Below are 22,346 nucleotides of genomic sequence, written 5' to 3' on the forward strand. Positions count from 1 at the left end.
TTTTTCTAATTTTCTTTTATATTGAGGAGAATATCCCTGCACACAAAACTTGGTCCACATCTCTGATCCCTTACTTAGCCATTTAGCTGCTCTTAATTGTCACTAATACTGTGGTTCTCTGAGTGGAAGATAGTAGGATCGAGCATTTTGGGTTTAAATGAAACTATATTTTGGCAGGGGAAAAAAAATCTATCTTAACTCTAAACATTTTCAAAGATTAATGTCCTTTAAACCTTGACAGAGGCATATTGCCTAGACTTTCTCTTGAGATATAAAAGTTTGAAATACAATAAATATACCCCTTCTAACATGTGTATCACAAGGCTAACCCGTCATCTATAATTCATGGAAGGAATATTTTTAGAGTAGATTTTACCTTCCCCCATTCAGCCAGAATTTGAATATTTACTTAGTAACATTTTTGACTATTTCAATAGAAAGATAAATATTTATCTAGACATAACATGTGTGCTGAGCTATACTGAGCCACTCAGGTTTTTACTATTCATACTAGCTGAAAGGAGAGAGTACTAAGGTACAGAATAATGTGGTGGCAGGCTTTACAATTTTGAGCTCTCCTTGTAGTGACTGGGTAATAATTCTGCAACAGCAAATATTTTAAAATGAAAATGTGAGGGTTTTTCTTTTTAAATGATTCTAGTAGGTAGAAATGTAAGGAATAGATAATACATTCATTTCCTTGCACTGCCCTAAGCATCCCCTGTTCTGTCTCTGAACCTCAAAGCCTTCTGTTCTGACATCCTGTGCAATAGTGCAGTGGCCTGGGGCTTGGGCAGAGGTAGGCTGTGTAAATTGCAGGTGCTAATTATCCTTCTCATTGTAGTTTTCTCAGCTGCATTGCTAGATGAAGAAGACATTCAGTAAGCATGTATTAATCACGTTTTGGAGAAGGGAGAAATAAAGACCCAGTTAGGTAACTAGTCCCCAAACTAGAAGCAGAACTGAGTCAGATTAATGGCAGGTCTTTAACTCTTGATTTTGTGTTTGCCTTTTTTGTTTTTTAGCTTTGTTTTGTTTTAAAACTTTTTTGTTTTAATTTTTTGTTTTAACTCTTGTGCTTGCCTGTCTGCAGCTTCTAAAATACCTCCCCCTAAAGCTTCACGAATCTCGTCTTTTGGCCTCTTACACTGTTCACTTTCTGACATTGTAGTTTTTCTCTCTTCCATTTACCAAAAGACACCTTTGGGGTTTTCCTGGGGAGCAGTTTTGTCTTTTGCTCCAAGCCTTTTACCTTTGGGTTTCTTTTCTTTTTTAATTGAAATCCTTATCCATTTTCCAGTTTGCCCCAGAATTCATCAGAAAAAAGTTAGCCACAGAAGCGTATGTAAACTATCCAGTCCAGTGCCATGGTTTACAAGTGAATTTAATAAAGCACAGAGAGTCATAAAATGGCGGTACAGCCAGCAGGAGGATTTACTTCTGGTTCTTAGTCCACTGTTGTTTTGAAACATTTAATAACATGGCATAATAGTAAAGATGAAATAACGCAACTTCTAGCAACTTTTTAAATGTGTGTGAACTATTTATTTCCAAAGTTTTCAGATTAGGTTAGGCAAGAGAAGCTTCTGAAATAGAGTCTAGAATGCTGAGATGATTCGGCAACCTGAGAACAGAGTTCTAATTGGACCAGAAGGTGTACAATTATTTCTTAAATCTACAGAGGCTTCTTCCCATGAAAGTCTTTCAAATTATGTAATTAAGTGGCTTAAAGAGCCAAGGCTGGTTTGAGTGTATTATAATGTAGTACATTTATCAAACTATGCAGGGATTTACCAGGAGAGCAGGTTATTCCCCAATAGTCTGACAAGGGATTACGGAAAACAGAACTTCATAGATAAAGCTTGGCTGTGAGGAAAGTTCTCGTACACAGTTACATTAGGAATAAACTGGAAATGCAGAAAAGCCACATAATGAAGCCTAAGGCAAAGTAAAAATTGTATTCCCTCCCCACAAATTAAGTTTTTTGAGTTTCCTCATTTAGAATCTTCCATAGATATATGTAGCCTATAACCCAGGGAACTTTCAAAACAAGAAGTAAATACTGAAGGTTTTTAAATGTGTAGTTATAAATCCTACTGCAGTAAAATAAAATCCAAATGCAGAATATTAAAAACAGTCTCCCTGGTTACTATTTTGTACACTTGAAAGATCATTATCACTGGGGAAGGAACAAATCATTTTTTTCCCTTTAGGATGGAGAAAAGTAATTGCCCTTGGCCCTAGCCGGGGATGGAGAATTTAGGGGTTACTGATGTGGTTGTGTTCCTGGCCATCAGGGGTACAGAAAGAACTCTCTATTCTTGCTGATCTCCAGGGCAGAGGCAGGAGGTCTGAGAGAGTCACTTGGAGCCTGGGGAAGATGCTGGCAGATGAGTGTAATTCTGTTCAACCACAGCTGGTCCCACTGCTCCCTTGACCAGATCATTATATGAGGCTGTTTAGCAGGAGCAATTGTGCAGAATATACATGTGTTTGCTAAAAAATAGCCTCTGTGGTGGCCAAGCACCCGGGGTTATGTTGGTCCCTTCTCTTTTGTATAAGGAGTAGAATGGGACCAATAAAAATAATTAACTTACCAGAAATCTACCTATTGATGCCAAAGGTTTTCTTTTAAAGTCTGATCATCTAAAAAACATTTACAAAAATTGTAATCACTGTTTAGCTCCTTAAATGGAAGGAAGTCTAATTTAGGACACCTCACATCAAGGTGTCCACAGGACTGCATTTCCTTCTGGAAGCTCTGAAGGAGAATCAGAGACTTATTTCCTCGCTTTTTCTAAGGATGCTAACTTGCATTTATGTTCAAAATTAGACAGGGAATTAGGAGCTCTACTTCCATCCCTGCTGCCACTTGGAAATGGAAGTATCATGCCCACTGCTTCTAATTCTAATTATCTTCATGTTGCACATCTCATGGTTTCTGGGAAAAGCTCGAGTGTCTCTCCCCATGTGCCAGCTATTGCTTACAGAGCTTGGTTTCGTAATTTCATAATCACTGCAGTGTCAATAGGAAATGACAGGCAATTACAGAGGACTAACCAATGTAAGGCATATGAAACCTGTATTAGGCTAGTAAAAATAATATTAAATCATTAGCCTCATAAATATTAATTTTAAAATAATCAAGGAAGATTGTGTAAAATGACTGAAATCTCATTTTAGTAAGTAATTTTGTGAATTTTCCTAATTGTAAAAAGTCGGAGAAATTTATAAAAGAAAATGACAATGTAACTTGAGTTTTTAAATCATTCTAAATGAGGCTCAGAACACTTCCTGGAAGATGGTAAGTAATTATTGGATTAGGTGAGGGGCTGAAAAAGCTAAAGCCAATAGCTTATAAAAAGAAGACAAAAGAATACCAGGCACATGTTTTTCTTAAAGGCCACTGAATTGAAAATACAGTTTTAAAAATACGAAAACGAATATATGTATGACATGTATGTCTATGTATGACTGAAGCATCATGCTGTACACCAGAAATTGTCACAACATTGTAAACTGACTATACTTCAGTTAAAACAAATAAATAAATAAAACAGAAAACAACAAAAAAAGAAAATCTAGTTGCATACATTTTAGTCAAACACACAGATCCAATTGATGTCACTAGAGTAACAGGAATTCATTTTTATATATTGCAAATTTAGAAATTGAGATAATTTAGATAGGAGTTAGGGTGAAGTTTACTTTTGCTTTATTTATGTTAAAAAAAAAAGTTTCCTAAGCAAGTGAATGAAGGTGAGCAAACCTGCCAGGATGTTTTATCTGTGAGAGAGAATGATTAGTTTTCATACCCACACCTCTCCACCCCCTTTCAACATTTATTGAGAGCTCGCTCTGTACACATGCTAGTTTTTTAGGGTAGCTCTTTAACAAGTTGTTGCAGACTTGGTGGCCTAAAGCAGTATACATTTCTCTCACAGTTCTGTAGGTTAGAAGTCTGACACGGGTCTTACCTGGGCTCATATCAAGGAGTCCACAGGGCTGCATTACTTTCTGGAAACTCTGAAGAAGAATCAGACTCATTTCCTTGCTTTTTTCAATTCCGAGAGGTCATCTATAATACATTAATTAGTATAATCATACTATAATTCCTCTCCAACCATTCTTCTATAAACACATCTCCCTCTGACCACAGCTGGAAAGTTTCTCAGATTTTAAGGACCCATATGATTATATTGAGCCCACCCAGATAATCCAGCTCAAAGCCCTTGACATTAATCACATGTTCTGCAAAGTCCTTTTTGCCTTATGCAGTAACATATTCACAGGTTCCAGGGACTGGGATGAGGATGTCTTTGGGGGACCGTTCTGCCTACCACAGTGGAAGGTGGTGTTCAGTTCACAGGACTATGAGCCAGCATCAGAAGATACTAATGTAGATATATTTGTTTTAAATAAACTTGGTGTATAATAATTAACATTTATTAATGAAGGTAATAACCAGCAACTTCCTTTAAACAAAAGAATTTCCTAAGTTGTTTGAAATGTTTTTATACACATAAAAATTTTTAAATAATTTAATAATTGTTTTATAGTAGTAATCCCATTGCCTTCCACAAGTCTATGTATTTTACATAATTTAATTGTAATAATATAATTTTATATACATGATACTATCTTACATTCTGTTCTTTTCACTTAATTCTTATATGTATTATTATGCAAACAAACTGTATTTTATTAAGCTTCACCCCTGATACTAGATATTTGTTTGCAGTTTCTCACTAGAATAGATAATGCTTTGCTAAACATTCACTTATTTGTCCATCTGTTTTTTCCTTTTATTGAAATCTGGGATAAAATTATCTTTGAAAGAAATTATAGTCATAGTATATGCCTACCTATTTTTCTTTTCTTATTTGTTTATGGAGCCATCATTTTGTTTGGGTATTAGGCGGTTCTTTGGTCAAGGACCATGGGGTAAGCCCCAGGGAATGGATTTGTCCTGTAAGCCAAAGCTGGAAATTTCCATTTCCTTGGCCAGGGATTAGTTTAAGAATCACCTGCGACTCAACTCTGTCCAGAAAGACTGAGTTGACGTTTCATAGCCGGTGAGGATCTAATCAGAACTGAGATTTAGGATGCGGAATCTGTGTTGTGCCGACATCTATCCACACCATCGGGGTGTCTGTTACTACTGTAATTCAGATGAGAGAGAGGAGCTGAGCTAGGATGAGGCTGGAACAAGAGCAAATGGCATTGCAGAGGACAAGGCAAAAGAAGGATTCAAACGTGACTCTGACTTGTTAAGCCAGTGACTGTGTAAGGACAAAAGTACCATTATTGGGGCTGTAGGTTTGTGGTTTGGGTATTTTGGAGACTTAGGGATATTGGGACCTCTTCAATTTGGGATATGTGACCTGAGGACAGAACAGCCAAATAAATGTGGGCCTTAAGAGACACTTTGAGGTCAACAGAAATGTACTTTGAGCTACAAATGCAAACCACATATATAATTCAAAATTTTCTAGTAGTGTCATTTTCAAAAAAGTAACAAGAAACAAGTGATGTTAATTGTTCTGGTGGGGGTAGGGGAGTTAATTAGGTTTATTTATTTATTTATGCTTAGAGGAGGAACTGGGGATTGAACCCAGAACCTCATGCAGCCTAAGCATGTGCTCCACCACTTGAGCTATACCCTCCCCTCCAAGTGATGTTAATTTTAATAATAGATTTTACTTAACACAGGATATCAAAAATCATTACCATTTCACCATATAAATCATCACATAGCCCCACATCTCAGTTTACTCCAGCCACATTTCAATTTAGGAGCCAGTATAAAGTCAGCACCTTTCTTTGCTTGCAAATGTGAACCCAGGTTTGAGTTGTTCCTGCTTTTTCCTGCCATTATGCACGAGGCTGTAATGGACAGTCATACACACAACTTCTGGTGCAGGAATTCAGCGCAGTGTACTCTTGGGAGCGGGCCTTGTGGGAGGTAGCAGGCGAGATAGTGCCTGGTGGTTTTCCGAGGCGGTGGCTCCAGCTGCCACTCTCATCAGTATGTAAGAGTCCATGTTGTTCCACGACCTCAGTAACCTTTGGAAAAGTCACATTTTATTTCTGTCAAACTAGTGGGTATAAAACGGTTTCTTACTTTGTCATAATATGCGTTTCTCTGGTGATTAATGAGCTTGACTATTTTTTCAGATGCATATGAATCTGCATTTTTTTCCTCTTCTGTGGAAATCACAAATATGTATTCATTCAAATAGAAGCATACTTATGTATGATATATGTCATATACTATACTTATATATTGTCACATATTCACAGATATTTATTGAATACTATCTGCTGGGAATATACCAGTGTGGAAAAAATATATATAGTCCCAAATCCTGCATTCATGGAGTTTATTTACATTCTAGTGTGTGTACAGTCAAGGGAGAGAAACAAACAAACAAAGTAAAATGCTGTCTGTCATACGTTAGAGAACCTGGGATTAAGTCTAGCTCAGCCAGTCTATATTATTAAACTTTGGTTTCTACAATTGTAAAAGGGAGATGGCAATAACATTTATCTTATATTGTTTATTAAATGCATATGGAGAACTTGACACAGTGTCAGGCAAATTGTAAGGATTCAAAAAATGCTGATGACAGTGATATTCTATTATTCTTATTTTTATTTTCCCCTTTCTTGCTTCTGTTTTTTTCTTCAGTGATTTTTTTTTCAGTTACAACTACTGAAGTTTAAGAGTAAATACGTTTTGGTTTCGGTGAAGTGTTGGCTCTCATTTGGGTGTGAACCTGCTGGTGTTTTACACAGCAAGACAGATGAGAGATGTGATTTTCAAACTTCTTAAATCCCAAGGCCAAGAGCCTGAGAACATGTACTTTTAAAAAAATATGCATCATGTTGGCAAAAATTTGGGAAAATCCATAGGAATATCTTACATATTTCAGGGCTGTGTTCTATGAGTATAAATGTTGCTTGAATTAATCATCTCAATCCAACAACCAATTTATTGTAAACTATGTGCAGAGTACTATGTAGGGGAGATGCATATGACCTTATTAATCTTTGGAATTATTATTTGTCCCTTTTTCTTAGATAATGATGTTGAAAATGATCTTCAATCAGACATCAGTTGAACACTGCAAGACGTACACAGAAAGGAAGGAAGAATGCAACTTCTTCTTAATAGCCGTTCGCCTGGCTTCACTGAACCAGATCTTGGATCCCTGGGTTTATCTGCTGCTAAGAAAGATCCTTCTTCAGAAGTTTTGCCAGGTAGCAAATGCTATCTCCAGATGCGCTAATAATGGACAGAAAGTGCAGACTATCTCATTAGCCAATGAAATATCACAGACAGAAGCATGAAAGAGAATACTTAATCAACTTGCATGTTCACAGCTTTTGGCATCAACTAGCCCCCAACCTTACTGTGAATTTAGGCATCCCTGGCATGCCACTGATCATGCATTGAAGTAGAATTTTTTCTTTACGGCTAAATGGTCTCAGACGCATAGATAATCCCCTATGTGCCAGAAGTACTAAAATACAAACAAAGGAAAATATATTAATAATAGTCTAGTGTATTGGGTTATCTGCCATTTATAGCTGAATATGTGGTTATTTATGAGGGAAAAACTTTTTTTTTTTAATAAGTGATCTTGGTTTGTGGTAGAGGCAGGCTGAGGATAGTTAATATTCCAGTATAATGAGTACATGGGGAATTTAACACAGATCACTGAAGACAAGGTAATAGTTTGATTTTGCTCAAAGACCTTGGTCTTCTGTTCTCTCTCTCTGTCTCTCTCTGTCTCTCTCTGAGTCACTCTTATTCCCCTTACATTTTTTAAAAAGTTGAGTTAGGATAAAAAGATGTATAATGGATCCATAATATTCATTGGTACTGATGTTATTTAGATATTGCTTGATATATAAATTGGCTGCTAACTTTACAAACTTTAGTTTTGGTTGGTTTGGTAATTAAGTTTACTTATCATCTGAATTTAAGAGTCAATTCCATTTATTTCAAGTATAACAGAATTCGTGACTATCAAACTGCAAAATATTTTTTAATTGCATTTTTAACTCCTACAAGCCTGGGGAAGAGTCATGAAACTGTGCTTGAAAGTCAGTGAAATGATTTTTTAAAATGCTATTGAAGGACTGATTTGAGCACTAAATATAGGTACTCTGGTTAACAATCTTTCCTGATTTTTTTCCATCAAAAGTATTCTTTTCAGTCTTTGGATATTTAAGTACTAACTCATTCTAAGGCCAATAAATATTTTGAAGCTTCCATAACATCTTTGCATAGTTTGGCCTATTTATAGGATAAGAAAATTAATAATATTCACCCCTCACAGCACTTTCTCTGCCCTCTGCTCAAAGTAGCTCTTTCTAAATATTCATTATTTAAATGTTTCTCTTATAGTCTACATGTATACAAACCTCAAGAACTAAACTTGATACCTTTTTGGCACAAGGAGGTCACTACATTAAGTTTCAAGAATTAAACTTAAAAAAAATCTCCCCAACAAACACAACAATCTTTCAAATTAGACCTACATAAAATGTTCTTCATACTCTAGAGCATTCATTTTGCAAACTTATTAACATTTTCTCATGAAGATTTTAATTTGCATTTTACTTTACTGCTTTCCTAGCTTTAAAAAACTTGAGATTTATTTATGCTCTTTTTATAGTAACTACATTTGTGTGTGTGTTCAGTAGGCATTTGGGGAAGAATTAATTTTAAGAGGTACAAAATGTTATTAGATCAGTATGTATACCAGCGTAGGCCAATCAGGAATAATCAGTCTGAATGACCATGTCAAATTGAGTGAGAAGGCAAGGTGTGCTGGGGGTGCTTATGTAATTCATGATGGTTCTATTCATCTCAGTTTTGGAAAAAATGATGATAAATAACCAATGATAAAACCCCACCGTGAAATCTCTCTGTGCCATAGAATTGGAGTATCCCACAGGTCACTTCATGGAAAATGCAACCAAAACTACATACTTTTATTTTCCAGGAAAAAACTGCACTTAAATGACCTTATAATGGAAAAGGCTTTACTTCTTGAGTGGTCCTCTGATCCTAGGTTACAATCAGATAGACATGCACGCAGCGTGGACTCAAGTGGTGTGAGCTTGACGGGGATACTTCTTCCAGCGCCGAGCACTCGGAATACAGAAAGTGCTCAATGGGTGTTTGTTCAGTGAATGAACGACTAATTATCTGCCAAAACCAAGTGCACGTCAGTGGGGCACCACCATGTGGTTGAAGTGCTTCAAGCCATTACAGGCCATCCAGCTGATAAAATGAATGACGTCTGCTTGTTTAATTACAGAAATACAAATTTATCTTCAAATGTGCAGTGTCATCTTGCTGCATAACAAAGTGCTTTATTTGCATTAATAATTTAAGAGGCTGTTACTCCCAAGTGATAATGGAGATGACTGTCCAAGAAATATCACCTTTCCTCGAGCCATAGAAGTACCTGAAAACAAAGCAGCCTAAAACTCATGCTTAACTACAAAATAAATTTCTGACCAGGGGTACATGGTAGGAATGGGTGATGGCAGGTTTTGAACAAGCTTGAAAAGGAGGCAGAAAAGGAAGATTTACGTAATGGCGTGTGAGTTTCATTGTCTAGGTAGCCACTTGTCAGTACGTGGAAAACCTGATAAGAGATACATCCTAGATGAGATCAGCTTTTGGATGATAGTAGAGGTTAGATTTCAGACACGTTGCTCAGAGGCCCTAGATGTGGTTAGAGAGTGAACACTAACGTCGCTGCGGAAGAGTATGTTTCCAAGGTCCTTTAAGTTCACTCTCATGTGCTTAGCTTGTCCACGTATGTGTCTCAGCAGGAAAGAAGCGTACGCATAAGTTACATCAATTCCAGAACTTCCCAGTATTGGTTAAAAAAAAAAAAAGAGGCCTAGGAAATCAAATCGAAAGAAGTGAGTGAACACGATGTAGGAACACATGTAAAATCAGCTCTCGCAGGTTTCACAAAGCGGTCCTCGTTTTCCAAACGGTGAATTTACACAGCTGTGTCGTGGCACAGAAGAGAACCATGACATGTCATCCAATAAGAACAGTTTCCTTTTCAAATCAAATAAGTATGGTGGATATCTTTAAAATATTTTGAATTGAAGAAACAAAATGTGTTAGCCCGAGATTTACCTAATGCTGTGTACCAAGTCACTTTAGGTAAGCGTAAGCGTTTAGTCATGCGAGATTTAAGTGACTGTGAATTTAAAACTGCACATACATACTTAATGCTCCTTTATTATATAAAAGACTTCTTGACCATGATATGGCATAAAATTGTGGAAACTCATGTAAAAGTTAACTGTTAAAGACCCTGCGGCAACACTGGCGTTGAGTAATAGCCAAACTAAAAACTCTGATAGGACAGTTCCTTACTAAGGTGGTCCGTCCGTGGCAGTGTTCTGATAGTATTAGAATTAGGCCCTTTATTTATTTAATACTCCATATGTTTTTGTTGGTGTTGACCCCAAGTCAGTGATCTGCTTTCAATCTTCACCATGTCAATAATCATAGGTTTTTTTTTTTGTATTGAGATTAAGTCAACTACGGAAAACAGAAAAAATTTGTTCTTTGAAATTTTAGGCACATGTATTACCTACTTATTTTCACTCTTTAACCCCAGAAGCTTCTCTTGAAATATACAGGTTACTAGGAGATGAGTGACACAGAGAGACTGCAGAGTGTTTATTACCACAAACATATTAAAAGCATAGTGTAGAATAATTAAACTTTTCATGATTTATCTCTATAAAAAGCTCAGGTCAGCAACCATGCCAGATCGTCACAGCTGCTTGTGTATTGCTGGTTTTGTGACTGCATATGTCTCAAATCTGCCAAAACTGAGGTCTAAATAAATGAACCCAATTGTTCAATGAACGAGATTATATCAGTTTTAAAATGAAGAATATTTAATACTGTGGCTGAATCCATAGGCCTGGTTTTCAAGTCACAGTACAAAGCTGAGAAGACCTGGCCTAGATCTGTGATGTTTCCTAACATAGGATATTGATAGAGTCAATGTACAAAATGTGAGGATTCATCTAAAACTACATGCGCATTTGTTAGGATGCTGCTATCAGCTCAGAATTCTAAGACGACTGACAGCTGGTGATTACATATGAAGCATGAAACAATTAGGGAAAATTTAAAAATTAAAACTGCATTGTATTGCTATCCTTTACATAGAAACTAATTTCATGTGAAAGATCATTTCCCCTTGGATTACCCTCACCTGAAAGGTTTCAATTTTATAATGATTTGTATTTGTAGTTTTCAAGTAAAATCTTTCACATGCCTTCCCTGAATGCCTTTTTTGGACTGAGTCCACCTTGAATGAAACTGAAGAAAGTAAAATGAGCAGCACAAGGTGACTTTGTTCTCAAAGTGACAAAGGGAGAACGGAAGCTGTACATATCCATGGAAGACTTCAGCAAGTCTCGAGTTAAGCCTTTTTTTTTCCCCAAACGTGGTCGACAATTAACTTTTAAGTCAGATGGAAAGAGACCTTCAAAGCATGCTACATTTCCTTTCTCAGTTGCCCCGTTCTCTACTCTTTTAAGTAATGAAAGAGCACAGAATTTTAATTTTGTGTGGTCCCTGTTTTATAATTCCTAAAATGAGGATTCTATTTAAAGGCTTATAATTGATGCAAGTTGAGTTGTAAGCCATTAGACTATGATACCGCAAGCCAAGTACATTTTGATTCTCTGGAAATGCAACCCAGTCAGACATACAGCATATTCATTCATATATAAAAGACACACATTATCTTGATTGAGAATGAAAATTGTTTTATTCTCAGGAGGGTTACATCAATCAGTTTCAAATCACAAGCACCTGAGCTGTCTCCCGGGGCACATACTTCTTCAGGAGGAACGAGACTGTTCCCCCAGCCCCTTTGCCTCCAACCTGTTTGCATTTTTCTCACAGAGAGAAAGTATTGGAAATATTTACTGTTGGTGAAGTTGGTTTTTTTTTAAAGTTTTTAAAATAGCTTTATTGAGTTATAATTCTCTTCATCATAAAACCCACCCTCCCTCTTTAAAGTATCCAACTCAGTAGCTTTTAGTATATTCACCAGATCGTGCACCATCTCCATTTTCTTGTCAGAACATTTTTGTCATGAAACTGGGTGTTTTTAAGAGAGAGAATGGTTTCCCATTTCTAATATGCTAATGTTCTGATATATGAAGAGATCTGAGTCTGTTTTTTAATAAATCTGCTTGGATGAAATGATTTTATTATGGGAGTGAATATAAGAAGGAAAGAGATGGCCATCAGATACAGCCCAGCTTTTCAGGCTTTTTGAGCATTTTGGAGGTGATCCCACCTCTAAAGCTATTTAGAGCAGCTCCCAGATTCCTTTGTCAATAGTTTTAGAATTAAGAATACTTTGGCTTTTTAATTAAAGTGAAAAACTCTAGCCAAAAGCTCACTTTAATAGTTATTTAAAAACAGTTTCTCTCTACGGTTTTCAGTGTCTGTAGAAATCAAAGCTGTAGAGTTAAGCAGGGAAGAAGGCATATGACCTACTGATACACTTCAGTGTTTTTTATGTGAAAGATAGGAAGGAAAACTTGTATATTTTCTACTTGTTAAGATACTTCATCCTCTTAGACCGTTTCACAGAAGCAGGAAGAAAAGGGCCACATTTATCTTTGCCCACTTGAGCATCAGTAGGACAAAGCTAGAAGTGGCCGGTGTTCTTTTCTGTAAGAACTTATGCTAAATTCACTCAAGTCATCACTGACTACTAAACTTTTTCTTCCCAGTCCTCTTGCATATATGTGAAATATTTTACCTTCTCCCTGTTCTTTTACCAAATGACTTCACACAGATAGCAAGAAGTTGAATATTTCTTTAAGCAAACATATTAAAAATAGGCACTGATTATCTTGATCTGTTTACAGCAAATGAATATGTTATTTTCATAATGTATCTAAGTAATAACTGAAAACCTTGGCATTTCAGTCAATAATGTAAAGCTCAGTGTAGAAAGCATGTGTTTCTCTACCTCTCCCACCTAACATCCCATCCCCACACACTCGGTTAAGTGAGAAGGTATTCTTTTGTTTGGGAGTTACCTTAAGTATATTTAAGCATATCTTCTGGTATGTGTTAAAGGGTGGTCTTCAATATGGTGGAGACAGAATAAAAGGGACTATGAAAAGTACATCAGAATTTCAATAGCATTCAAGTCATAGCTAGCCTGTGTATTTAATAAATGTATGTTATTTATGTTGTGTTTGTCAATGGAAAATAAAGTTGAATGTTCTGAAATGTCCCTGTCTTTCTTTCCTGTTGCCAACTCATGTCAGGAATGTTATACTCATAGTTGGATGAAGTATTTTGCTGAAATCCTATTCGATGTGCTTTATCAAAATAAAAGCACAATGTAATGCAAGAGCATCCTTTTATCTGTAACCCGTAAATCATTTTGGTTTATATTCCATAATCACGTACTGTACAAGTTACCATGATTTGCTATAAATTTGAGAGGTGCTTTTCAGCATGATACCTATTCATGTCATAATCCCAGATTTTTGTTTTTAACTCAAAAGCACATTTATAAATTATTCTAAACTTAGTTCTTCCACTTTCATGTGGATTCTAGTATAAGCTGCATAAGATTGCCCTTGCTTATAGTCAGACCCTTTGGCAGAGTCGTGCGCGGGTGATGGGATGAGCTGATTACTGGTAGAGATGAATGTTGGGCTCCCCCACTGCCCTGCCTCGTATGCGCATTCACCTCACTCTACTTCTCCCCTCTTCAGTGAAGGGAGAAGTTCTGTAGTGTAAGGACAGACTGCAAAGCCAAGCTCATTAAATGCAGCACATCGAGCTTGCCCTCCCACCTCCTAAGAAAAGGCGTTTAGGGAGATCTCTGCAGCAGATTCCTGGACAGCTCTTTCAATCTCTACAGTCTTTGTAGAATTTGAGGTAAACATCATTATGGCTATCTCCTGGTGGGCCAGAAACATCCACCACAGTGCTGGTGACCGTACATGCCATGAAATGAGACGTCGTCCAGTTTTGTGCGCTTGGAGGACAGGGAGTCAGACATCCTTAGATATCCCGGGGTCAGGGGGCTGTTGTGATCACCCAGAACAGTCTTGAGTAAATCTGATTTGGAGGGTAGATACTCAGAATCCAAGTCAGTCCTCCAGGCTTGTTCTTTTCTTCAACGTATATTTGTTGTGTATCTATTGTATGCTAAGCATACCGGTAGGTGCTAAGACAAAGGATTTTAAAAAAAAATCTAGCTTTCGATGAATTTATAATCTAATAGGGGAATAGGAAATGATTTGATCAGAGCTGCTAGTGGGGTAAGTCTGTGATACTAAGAGAGCATGTGGGGATGTGATGCTAAAACAGGAAATAGTTTCCTGTAGGAGGTGATATTTAATCTGCATTTTGGAGAAAGGAGTTGGTGGTTCACCAGGAATGTAGGGGTGCATTTTAGGATTTTTTTTACTGTAGTCTGCCCAGAGCATTACCATTTCCAAGGCATTCAAACTGACAAAATTCTGGTGGCCCTGTAGAAAGTGTGGGTCTGAACAGAGCCTACCTCTGTAATCTTGCAGCGTGGGCAAAAGGGGCGTGGCCTTAGGGCAGGATTTCTCAGCCTTGGGACTACTGCCACATTGGGCCAGGTAATTCTTCGTTGTGGGGGGTTGTCCTGTACATTGCTGGCTGTTTAGCAGCTACCCTGGCCTCTACCAACTAGATGCCAGTCATACCTCCCTCGTTGTGGCAATCAAAAATGTCCCCAGATATTGCCTGTTTGCTCCTAGTTGAGAACCTCTGCCCCATGGCCACCAAGAGGAGGCCGTGTGTCTGAGGGTTTTCAGGACAAGACAATCCATGGGATCTTGGTCCTGACAGGCCCCATTCTGGCATTTCCCAAGGCAGCAGGCACTAGAATGCCAGTTTGTGTCTGACTGCACAAAAATGCGGCACTGCCACTACAACAATGTGGATCATCTTGGGCCCTGCTGCACTTCCGTAAGCACGTAAACCTGTGCACAAGGAAAGAGGTACAATTTCTTAGAAAGTATCATCTTTCTGTTGATGTCTCCAACCCCTATTTTGTTCTTGATAAGACGCCCTAGGGTTATATGTCTCTCAAAGGGATATCTAAAGGCAGTGAGTTCATTTCTCCCAGGACCTTTAAACATCGGTTATAATTCCTCTTAATTAAGTTCACATTTCCAGACAAGTTGCCTTATTAAGAGAGAGCTAATTTACCAAATTCTGTCTTTAATGGGATTTTTGCATGCCTGGTCTGTGTAACAGAGTTGTAGCAGCTGTATTTAATCTGAGACATAATTTTTATCAAAAAGCAGTCAGCTTTGAGGCCAATGTCCCTTGACCAGCCTGCGCCTTTCTGAGTTTGTACGTTGCAGTACCGCAGGTACAGAGCTATTACCGTACGGTTTGCTGATAGCGTTCAAGTCATGATCTCCATAACTGACATTTAAACTCTGGTATACATGAAACCGGAAGTCGAAGAACTTAAACCCCAAATCTGACCAAAAATTAAAATGAGAACAAAGGTTACTCATTAGTCTACTGTAAATTTCTGAGACAAAGTAAGAAGTCTATCAATAATCAGTGCTGATGACTAATATTCTCATGCAGTCTTTTTGAAAGAAGGCTTTGAATATAACATACAAGGTTTGAATTCGATTTTGAAAAGAACTGGAAGAAAGTAATTCTGAAGCCATTATTACCAGTTGAGGCCTTTTAAAAATTAGATTAACTAGAAGGACCGGGCAGAACTCTGGTTCTGAATCACTCTGGGGTCAGAGACCCCTCTGATAACCTGGTGAAAGGTTTGGATCCCTTTCTCACAAAAAGCGCAGAGGACTTTTTGTGCAGCGTCAGAGACTGTGCAGCCCTCCTGAAGTCTGTCTCCAGATACATCGGAAATTTATAGACACAGGTTAAGAATTCTCACTAGGAGAGAGTCTGTGATTCAGGGAACCTCGCAGGTTTCCATGTTTGGTTAGAAAGCTACAATCTAAAACTGGAGCCAAGTCAACACAATTACTTCCCCGTGGATGCCAGAATGCCTTGACACCTCGCTATATGCCCATGATAATGAATCAACATAATGGGGGTAGAATGATTAGAAGGAACTGCAGTCATTTTTTAAAATTGCCATCACATGGGGAAAAGAGCTTAATGCCAACCAGAACTGGTTACTCACCAAAAGCGGGTTGAAAATTCAAAGGACCATTTTTGCGAAGAAAAAAATAACCAGTTATCTAATGATTCACTTGCCTTACACAGTTTGTTTTGCCTTGTGTTGATCGAGCAAGACTTAAAACCAAGCTACTTAAAAACCGATTAAAAAGGAAAAGCCATCCCACCTGAAACATGCAATCTCTAAAATGGTTAGAATGTAAATGTGGTTACTTTCTGTTGTATACCTTTCTGTTATGTACATATATGGATGTGCACTTATGTCCGCATTTACTTACATTCCCCACTACATCCTCGTGTTGCTATTTAGAATGAAAGCAGCAAGGAGGACTTATTGATTGAACCTTTCGGTAAAATTTTTTAGCCAGGCATACGCTTGCAGACCTTCTGACAAATGTAAAATTAATGATGCTTGAAGCCAATGCTTGAAGTTATTAGTAGAATGCAGTATGGATGTTTGTAGTTTTTACTTCTCTAAAGGGAAAAGTCTAGAGAAATTAATGACATCTGTCTTTGCATTTTTCTTGCCTTATTGAGGAAGAGGAAAAAGCGATTTTAGAGCACTGAGGGATTTGATATCAGAGCATCCTACATTCTACATGAGTGTACATGAATTGGACAACAGTACAAGGTGTGCATGAAATTGCAAGGTGATTTTCCTAAGTCAGTGATTTGGAGTATTCTCTTTAGAAGATCCATGAAAAGCCCTTTTTAGAGGAAAAGCAGTTGCTCTTTGTGACTTATTGTCAACATTCCTTGACCATTAAATTTTTTTTTTGCTTAGCATCTTTATTTTAATAACTGTGGTGACAGAATTAATTTTTACTTGAAAAATTGTGGAGAAATAATATTAATTTATTGCCACACTCTAAAAGGGAACCACTGCCTTAAATGTTTTGCAGCCCTGGTTGGATATGCCTGGCTCCTAGAATCATCACAGATGTCCTTCCACCATGGCTGCTTTCAGTATTCCTGCTGCTGTCTCTTCCGCAGCATTATCACTGAAACCTGAAGTAATTAGTTTATTAATTTAATTAATTAATACTTGACCACTACTAAGAGATTGTATATTTAAAAATGTTTAAAGTATTTTTAAAGCAAAGTCATCCCTCTAAAACATTCTCTAAAGCTTAGAGGGTCATCATGAAAGAGAAAAACTTCCAACGTTGGGCAAGGAGTTGGAAGACTTCTGTCCATTTATGTGATTTGCTATTCACTGCTTGTTTACCCTTGACAATTTAGTAAACCTCTTTGAACTTGAATTTTCTTGTCAGCATGGGATTATTAGGATTAAATAAGGCAATGAAGGCAAAGATGGTTTTGAAAGCACTGTGTAAGTAGGTCATGGTTAACATTATTTTATTATCCTTATTTCATCGAGGGAACATTAAAATTTAATTATGTTTTCTCATCTCAAACAACTATGGTACAATCTTGCTAACTTAGTATTAGGCATTCATGAGAACACACAAGTGATATTAGAAGACTATTTCTGGTGCCACTGGGGTATGTGTACTTGGAAAAGATACGTAATTTCTTTTCAGCTTAGTTGCTTCATCTGTACAATCAGGGATTGGCTGATGTATGTGGCATCTTCTAACTAAAAAAACATAATTTTCCTTCTCTCTGGAATGTCATGCAGCTCATACTGTCAACTACCACAGACAAGTTTTTGTCTTCTGAGTTTTGAAACACAGCTCATAGGAAACCTCCAGGAGACATAGGCAGAAAGGCCCATAAAAAGTTTCTGTTCCTTTTTTCCCTAAAGAGAATTTTTAGGTTCCCAACCTCCTTCTCCTATGAGATTGTTCCCTTACCAAATTGCAAGATCATTGAACACAGGGGCCATACCTTCCATTGGTTAAATTCTTCTGCCTCCTTTACATTTTCCTTCTCTTCCAAACTACCAAATCCTACACTACTAGTTGTTAGATAATGGATCTCATTACTTCTTTATTTTTGGCTTAGGAAATATTACAAAAATTAGGTTGTGGAGATTTTCACGCATGTGGACTTATCTGTGTGTGTGTGTGTGTGTGTGTGTGTGTGTGATGTCCATTATATCTCAGATGTGTATTTCTTTTCTTAAATAAGTATCATTTTTAACCACAATATTATGTTCATACTTTAAAAATGTCAAATAGCACTAAAAGTTTATTGTGACAGCCGAATGGATAAAGATGAGTGGATAAAGAAGATGTGGTGTATATATATATATATATATATATATATATACATACACATACACATACACATACATATACACACACACAATGGAATACTACTCAGCCATAAAAATGAATAAACTTTTGCCATTTGCAGCAACATGGATGGACTTGGGAGGCATTATGCTAAGTGAAATAAGTCAGACAAAGAAAGGCAAATATTGCATGATATCATTTATATGTGGAATCTGAAAAATACCACAAACTAGTGAATAAAACAAGCAAACAAAAAAGAAGCAGGCTTACAGATACAGAGAACAAACTAGTGCTTACCAGAGGGGTAATTTATCAAGTTAAATTGGCCTGACTTTCTTTGTGCTAATGACTAAATTTTGACAGGTTTCCAAGTGCTTAAACCTATCAGATGATCTTTACCTCCTTTAGCGTCTAAGATTCTTTTAGAATTCTCTGCTATTCAGCCTTATTGCCTCTTTTTTGTCAGATACCCTGTTTCCCAGATTCCATGTCTTGATGTATTTCTTGAATTTTTCACTCATCTGATCACACCTGCTTTAAAATGGGTTTTTTAATAGAAACAAAATTGTAATGAAACAAACTCCTAGAAAAGAAATAGTCTTAAACATGGACAGCAACAGTAACAGTGTCAGATTCTCACACCAGTGCTACAAGGTAGATGTGATTGTCATCACTTTCCAGCTGAGAAGTCTGAGGCTCAGGGAGGGGAGATCCCTTGGCCAAGTCCGCAGAGTTAGTGAGGCATGTAGCTGGGATTCTCACCTGACTTCAGGCTAGACTATATTTGGCGTGAATTGCCTTAATTCTTTCCTTCCTAAGAATTACTACCATGATTCTTTTCTGAAGCATCAACTTCATCTCGGAGAGCTCTTCTAAGGCTCCATGAGAGGAAGGTTTCACTCTGTTAGGATGCCTTAGCATTTTTAAAACAGCCAGAAACAATCTTGGGCAGCACTGGGAAGGCAGTTTGTCCAACAGCACTGATTAGACTCAGCAAAGAAGATTCTCAGCACAAATTTGAAAGGACTTACGCCCAGTCTAGGCTTGTGGCCCCTACTGTGAACATTCAGGCACTTCTTTGTTGGATGCAGGGTTTTGCTGAAAGCTAAGAGATGATCATGATCCGAGTTAGTAAGCATACATCTCTTCCAGCCCTTTTGTTTTTTCTGTTTTTCCTTTCACACTTCCTCTCTTGCTTGTAAGGGTACATAGGATCAGACTGACTGAGAACGTGATTTTGCTTCCTAGTCACAGAGGGACTCGGGAGGATTTGTAAAATTCAGGACCGAAGAGGGGGTGAGCAGGCCATTTGTCAGTGGTGAAGCCATCCTGTTTATAACGTCCTCCTGCTTAATTGTGAAATTTGCTCCAGCTTCTTCCTGCAAAATACGATGTGGTTTCAGAGTGGAGTATGTTTTGTCTCTGAGAGAGAGAAAAACTGTCCGGTTTTTAAGTCTTTCTTCCCGTGTTACCAGCAGGCAACATCTAGCTGGTGTATCTGACATTTCATTCATTCACCCGTTTTCTCTTCCTCTGGCTGCTCTGATTTCCACAGAATTGGTCAGGCCGATGAGAACGTTGTTCAAGGGAATAACATCTCGGCATCTCTAAAACCCAAATTTTACGTTATCAAATGAGTTCAAATGGCACCCTATCTATAGTGGTTTAACTTGAAAAATCAAACAATCAGTGCATCTTGGAGTTTATGTTTGGTCTCATTTTGCACATTATCTCTACTATTTCAATTGCAACAACAGTCACCATGTCTCAGGCATCTCAGGGGTCAATTAACATTTATTTAGAACAGGCTCAACCCAATTACGTGTAAATCTTTATTTAAAATTTTTTTTAACTAATCTGGGAGTTAATTGAACCAAATCAAATGAGTCACTGCTTAGCACAAATGTTTGAAGGATAAATTCCCTTCTGCTTGCCAACTTCTATGTAATTTGCCTGAGAAATGGAGCCTGGAGATCTTCGTAATGGTTTTTCATTAATCATAATAAAACTTTTAAAATAATGTAGTAATTTACGGACCTCAAGTCATGAAACTAAGTTTTAATAAGAGAATGGGTTCAGAAAAAATTTAAATAACGATGAATTACATTGTTTGAATTGTCTTGTTTGAAGTTTCTTAATGGAATACCCCATTCTCCATTTCATTGAATGGGGAATGATCCACTCAGACTTAGGGAATCTTTCTCATTTGATTTAAAAACCATTTGGAAGGGAGAGAGGGATATCCTTGGAGAAAGGCAAGTGGCAACTAAGATGCCAACTAGACTAGTGGGATCTCCTTTTGGAGGAGAAGCGTCATGGTCAGGTTACCTCCAGCGGTATGAAAGTGTGAAAGTATGTGTTTTGGAGTCAGACCTGGATCAACCTTTGGATTAATAACCATGGAGCTTGAAAGTAACTCCTTAAACTCTCTAAGATTTTTGGATCCTTATATGAAGAATTGGGATATTTTTACTTACTCTGTAGGGTAGCTGTGAGGATTAAATAGGTAAATATTCCAGGAGAGCAGTGGGTACACTAAATATGCAGGCGGCACTGCCATTGACGCTGTATTTATAGTGGTAGTAGGAGCCACAATAGCAATATTAATGGCTTGAGGAATCCACAAACCATATTGAGAATGTGGAAAAAGACATCCAGACCTCTGTACTAACTCCTTAATATTATTTTAGGAGACCCAAACATACAGCATTGTGTTTGAGTGGATGGGAACTAATATTAGACTAAATTTGGTGTCACACATTAATTCTGTTAATTTATAAGCAGGCTGATCTGAATCAAGCTAACTTAATCATCCTAATCTTCAGCTTCTTTAACTATACATGAAGATAATAATTTTATCTAAAGTTTAACAGATTTATTGCAAACATTAAATGAAACAGTTCATGCAAGTGCTTACCTAGTGCCTGGCACACAGTCAGTTCTCAATAAATAATCATCATTCTGTTATTATAAATTATTTTCATTAATATTAAAAAGACTTAAGTTGGCTCAGTTTCCAACTGAGGCTGCATGTCTTTACAAGCATATCAATTTTAATCAACTTTCTCAAGACTTAGGGTGAGAAAATAAGGATGTGGATCAACTCCATAGGAAGCAGAACTGAAAAGAAACAGCAAAATAAAGAAATTTAATTGTGTTCTTTCTGGCTTAAGTGTAGATCTTTGTAAGATAAGGAAGTGGTTCCAGTAGAACAGGAGAGGTATTTTGTTTATTTATTTCCAGTTTTATTGACATACAGTTGACATGGAGCATTGTATTAGTTTAAATTGTATAACACAAATAATCTGATATATGTATATATTGCAAAATGATGACCACAATAAGTCTGGTTAACACTCATCACCTCAAATAGTTATGACTAATTTCTTTACCCTGTTAGCAACTTTCAAACATAAACACAGTACTGTTCAGTCTCCATGCTGTACGTTACATCCCCAGCATTTGCTTGTCTTATCACTGGATGTTTGTACCCTTTGACCACCTCCACCTCTAACCACCAGTCTGTTTCTTTGTTATGAGTTTGGTGTTTTAGATTTCACATAGAAGTGAGGCCACACAGTGTTTGTCTTTCTCTGTCTGACTTACTTCACTTAGCATAATACTCTCAAGGTCGATCTGTGTTGTTGCAAATGGCAAGGTTTCCTTCTTTATTATGGTTGAGTAGTAAATATGTATACATTTTTTCTTTATCCACTTATCTGTTAGATGCTTAGATTGCTTCCATGCCTGGGCTATTGTAAAAAAACAATGCTGCTGTGAACATGGGGATGCAGATACCTCTTTGAGAAAATAATTTTGTTTCTTTCAGATATATGTCCAGAAGTAGAATTGCTGGGCCATATGGTAGTTCTAGCTTTAACTTTTTAAGGAAA

General features: G+C 37.2%; 1 protein-coding gene across 3 annotated transcripts in view; it reads left to right on the forward strand.

The window, feature by feature from the left end:
* Window positions 1–22,346, forward strand: part of PTGER3 (prostaglandin E receptor 3) — a 75,680-nt gene that overhangs the window by 25,358 nt on the left and 27,976 nt on the right. The window contains exons 2-4 of one of the 3 annotated variants that reach the window (XM_072974200.1): window positions 7,084–7,263; window positions 9,415–9,428; window positions 12,674–13,328. In XM_072974200.1, the coding sequence (XP_072830301.1) occupies window positions 7,084–7,263; window positions 9,415–9,428; window positions 12,674–12,773 (294 nt within the window). In that variant the 3' untranslated portion in view covers window positions 12,774–13,328. Of the gene's footprint in view, window positions 1–7,083; window positions 7,264–9,017; window positions 13,329–22,346 lie in introns of those variants that run through there. The other 2 variants (XM_031683484.2, XM_006205337.4) reach the window with 2 other exon arrangements.

This window comes from Vicugna pacos, chromosome 13 (assembly GCF_048564905.1).
Source record: "Vicugna pacos chromosome 13, VicPac4, whole genome shotgun sequence".
NCBI classification, from domain to species: Eukaryota; Metazoa; Chordata; class Mammalia; order Artiodactyla; family Camelidae; genus Vicugna; species Vicugna pacos.